The 4,628-nt window shown below is 33.7% G+C and overlaps 1 protein-coding gene across 1 annotated transcript; it reads left to right on the top strand.

The window, feature by feature from the left end:
* The first annotated feature begins 270 nt into the window (after window positions 1–270).
* Window positions 271–4,246, top strand: LOC107030101. The gene is made up of 3 exons (XM_015231499.1): window positions 271–487; window positions 604–681; window positions 4,020–4,246. Exons 1-3 carry the CDS (start codon window positions 271–273, stop codon window positions 4,244–4,246), a joined length of 522 nt encoding a protein of 173 aa, XP_015086985.1.
* Window positions 4,247–4,628: the final 382 nt, after the last annotated feature.

The following is a 4,628-nucleotide window of genomic DNA, read 5'->3' as shown; positions in this document are numbered from 1 at the left end:
GAAGGGGTATCCAAAGTGACTGATTCTAGAAACCTGGATGCCCCAATAATAGACAGTAAACAAACTAGAAAACAGATTGATCCTAATACAGGTCAACAGACTGAAAGGTTTAATAATAAATCTCGAAGTAGGTTGAGTAAAAAGAAAAGAGATAATATTAAAAAGAAAAAGCAGCAATTGAGTGATGCTGGAAAAAATAAAGAAAATATAGAACATGATGATTATGAGGCTATTAATTCAGAGGATGAGTGGGATCCTAATAATTAATCTATGTATGATTCTAAGGATGAAGGACCTCCAATCAAAAATCCTCAGGGTACAGGATTAGGTCCCAAGACAAAGAATTTATGGTCCCAAGAAATTCAGGAAATTAGTGCAAAGCAAGGTTTGTCTCCTAGAGGTAGGAAACAGGACATACAAGCTTCTCAACATCACCCATGTACTTCTGAAACCTCTAGCAGGCCCATGACAAAATCTAAATCCAAAGGTTCTTAATGTTTAAAACCATATGTTGGAATGATAGGAGTATTGATACCAAAAGCTCTTTGGAAAGACTCCAAACCTTAAGAAAATTGCATCATCTAGATTTGGTTGTTATTCTAGAACCTTTTGCAAATAATAACCAGCTTAACATTGTGAGGATGCAATTGCAAATGGATAATGCAATTAGCAATGATAATGGTAAAATTTTGTTGCTCTGGTCTAAGGAACTCATTGTCAATATTTTTAGTGATCAATGACCAGCATATTACAGGGGAATTTGGACTAGAAGATCTCAATGAGAAATTCTTGTTGACCTGTGTAGATTCTAAATGTAAAGAACATCTGAGGAGACCTTTGTGGGATAGATTACTACACTTTTATAATATTGATATCCCTTGGTGTACTATTGGTGATTTTAATGTCATCACATCTATAGAAGAGAAGTTAGGGGGAATCCCTTATAACATCAATAAGAGTTTTGACTCTATTAGTGTGATAGAAGCTTGTGGTTTAATTGATCTAGGTTACACATGGATTCTTTTCACTTGGTGTAATCAAAGGGATGCTAATGCAAGAGTTTGGAAGAGACTAGATAGAGCTATCGCTAATGACAAATGACTAGAACACAGGCTGCAAAAGATAGTTATATTCGAGAGAAAATGGGAGTACAAAACTTCAGACGCAGGAAGATGAGGAAGATTAAACAACCTCCTTGACTTCTTCACAGTATTTACCTATAACATATATTATGTATTATATATATATAGATATTCTGTATGTTGTATGGTATATTTGTTGTTGCAGGTACAAAGATAGCAGGCAGTAATCAGAATGCATTTAATACTAAGTAGTAATTTTATATATTACTACAACTACATAGTTAGCAAAGGAAGGCGAAAGCTACAGCAAAGTTAGCAAATAAAGATGACAAGATTCAGCAAAGGTGAGGAACAAAGATATCCAGATTCACAATTGGACAAATGGAATAATAAGCATATTCATAGACTATAGATTTAGCATAGTTATTTGAATAGGCTTTCTTTTATATGTGTGAAGGGAGAGTCTCCTAATTTATGTTTTCTTAGAAAATTTGTGTAAGGAGAGGATTCCTCTCTAAATGCTTAGTTTTTTAATAGATTACATCTCAATGTAAGAGGTTGAGTTGACTAACCTTAGTGCGTAAGTCAACTCTATACTCACCATAGGACCATAGGTAAAGTTTATGTCCCCCTTCATGTAATTCTTTGTTTTTTTTAATTATAAGGCCTGGGGGTTTTGATTAGCCCCTGACCCACCACAAGGGTCATTCATGTAAAAAAAATAAAGTCCAAATAAACCCTAGTCCAAAATATGAAAACCCAAACGTTGAACACTAAACCATGGATTTTAAACCTCAAATCCTAAACTACAAACTCCAAAACCTAAAAAAGTCTAAACCTTAACCCTAACTTTAACCCTAGTTACCTAACCTTAAACCATTAACCCGAAACATTAAGCCCAAAATACGTTAACCCAAAAATTAAACAAAAAACAATAGATTTTAAACAAAAATCCTAAACCACAAAAACCTAAAACATAAAAAACCCTATAAACACTAACCCCAACCCTAACAAGAACCGTAACCCTAACCCTATCCTTAACCCTAATCCTAAACCCTAAAACGTAAATCCAAATAAAAAAAATACAAAAACCCTAACATTTCATATTAGATCATAGATATTACAACTCAAATCCTTAACCTGAAAGCCTTAAACCTAAAAAACAACCTAAACACTAACCCTAACCCTACCATAAATCCTAAACCCAAAGCCTAAAATAACAAAACCCAAACATTAAACACCAAAGAACTGATATTAAACATCAAATTCTAAACCTAAACCTAAAAACCAAAAAAAAAAAAAACCTAACCCTAACCCTAACCCTAAATCTAAACCATAAACCTGAAACCCTAAGCCTAAAATATCAAAACCCAAAAATTACATACTAAACTATAGATTTTAAACCTCAACTGCTAAACACTGAACCATCAATCCTAAAGAAACCTACACCTAACCCTAATCCTAACCCTAACCCTAAACTTAAACCTTAAACCCTAAGTCCGAAAAAACCCCAAGTCCACAATACGAAAACCCAAACATTAAACACTAAAAAATAGATTTAAATCTCAAATCCTAAACAACAAACCCTAAAACCTAAAAAAAAGACTAAACCTAACCCTAAACAATAACTCAAACCCTTACCATAACCCTAGCCCAAACCCTAATCCTAACCTTAACCCTAATCCTAACCCTAAATCAATAACCCAAAATCCCAAGCAAAAAATACCAAACCAAAACATTAAATAATAAACCATAGATTGTAAACCTCAAATGCTAAACCCTAAACCATAAAACCTAAAAAAAAAACCTACATCCTAACCCAGATCCTAACCTTAACCCTAACCCTAAATGCTAAACACTTGACCGTAAGTCCAAAAAAAAACTCTAATCCAAAATACAAAAACCCAAAATTTAAACACTAAACCATAGATTACACTTAACCCTAAGTTCAAAAAAAACCCTAATCAAAAATACAAAAACCCAAAATTTAAACACTAAACCATAAATTTCAAACCTCAAATCCTAAACAACAAACCCTAAAACCTAAAGAACTAAACACTAACCTTACTCTAACTCTAAACCCTAACCTTAACCCTAATTACCTAACCCTAAGCCATTAACCCAAACCATTAAGCCCAAATTACCTAAACCCAAACACTAAACAAAAAAACATAGATTTTAAACGAAATATTCTAAACCCCAAAATTTAAAACCTAATGAAACCTCTAAACCCTAACCCTAACCCTAATCCTTATAAGAACCTAACCCTAAACCTAAACCCTAAACCCTAAATCCAAAACAGAAAATAAAAAACCCTAATATTAATCACTAAATAATAGATATTACAACTCAAATCCTTAACCCGAAACCCTAAAACCTAAAAAACTACTTAAACCCTAACCTTAACCCTACCATAAATCATTAACCCTAAGCTCAAATTACCAAAACCCAAATATTAAACACTAAACCATTAATATTAAACATCAAATCCTAAACCCTAAACCCAAGCCCTAGCCCTAACCCAACCCTAACCTTAACACTAACTCTAACTCTAAACCATAAACCTGAAACCCTTAGCCCAAAATATCAAAATGCAAACATTAAATACTAAACCATAGATTTTAAACCTCAAATGTTAAACCCTGAACCATAAAATCTAAATAAATATACACCCTAACACTAACCCTAACCCTAAACCTAACCTTAAAATATAAACCCTAACATTAAACACTAAACCATAGATCTTAAACCCAAACATTAAACACAAAATACTAAAACCCAAAAAAAACTAAACCCTAACCCTAAGTCTACCCTTAACCCTAACCATAACCTTAACCCATTAACTCAAAATCCCATGCCCAAAATACCAAGCACATCCGTTGGTGTCGTCAGTAAGTCTTGGAGGTGTTTTTCCCTTCTAAATATATTTGTGTAAAGCCACTGTCAAGATGCAGAATGACGAGGGACAAAACATGGACCTTTACATCCCTAGGAAGTTCTCTGCCACTAACAGGCTGATAACTTCCAAGGATCATGCATTTGTTCAGCTCAATGTGGGCCATTTGGATGAGTCTGGCCGATACACTGGCCAGTTCACCACTTATGCTTTCTTTGGATTAATTCAAACCCAGGGAGATGCCGATAGTGCTCTTGATAGGATCTAGCCAAAGAAAAATGCTTCAGTTGGACAACAATAAGTTTTCTATTTGGTGTTACCATTCTTGAAAAATGAGAGTTTTCAATTTAGTATTGTATTACCAGCAGTTCTCTGTTAGTGGCTGTTATGTTTTATGTTTAAAGTTCATTATCAGACAAATGGAACATGCTTGTTACTATTTAGTGCATTAACTTGATTTTCTACCATTAAAAGATATGAAAAAAAACCCAAAATACCAAAACCCAAACATTAAACACTAAAACATGGATTTTAAACCAAAAATCCTAAACCCCAAAACTTAAAACAAATAAAAACCCTAAACCCTAACCCTAACCCTAACCCTATACCACTATAGGTCGGAGGTAAGGTTTATGACCCCCTCTTTGTAC

The sequence above is a fragment of the Solanum pennellii genome, chromosome 9 (genome assembly GCF_001406875.1).
Source record: "Solanum pennellii chromosome 9, SPENNV200".
NCBI classification, from domain to species: Eukaryota; Viridiplantae; Streptophyta; class Magnoliopsida; order Solanales; family Solanaceae; genus Solanum; species Solanum pennellii.
Note: the sequence above shows the minus strand (reverse complement) of the source record. Positions and strands in the feature narration are given on the sequence as shown.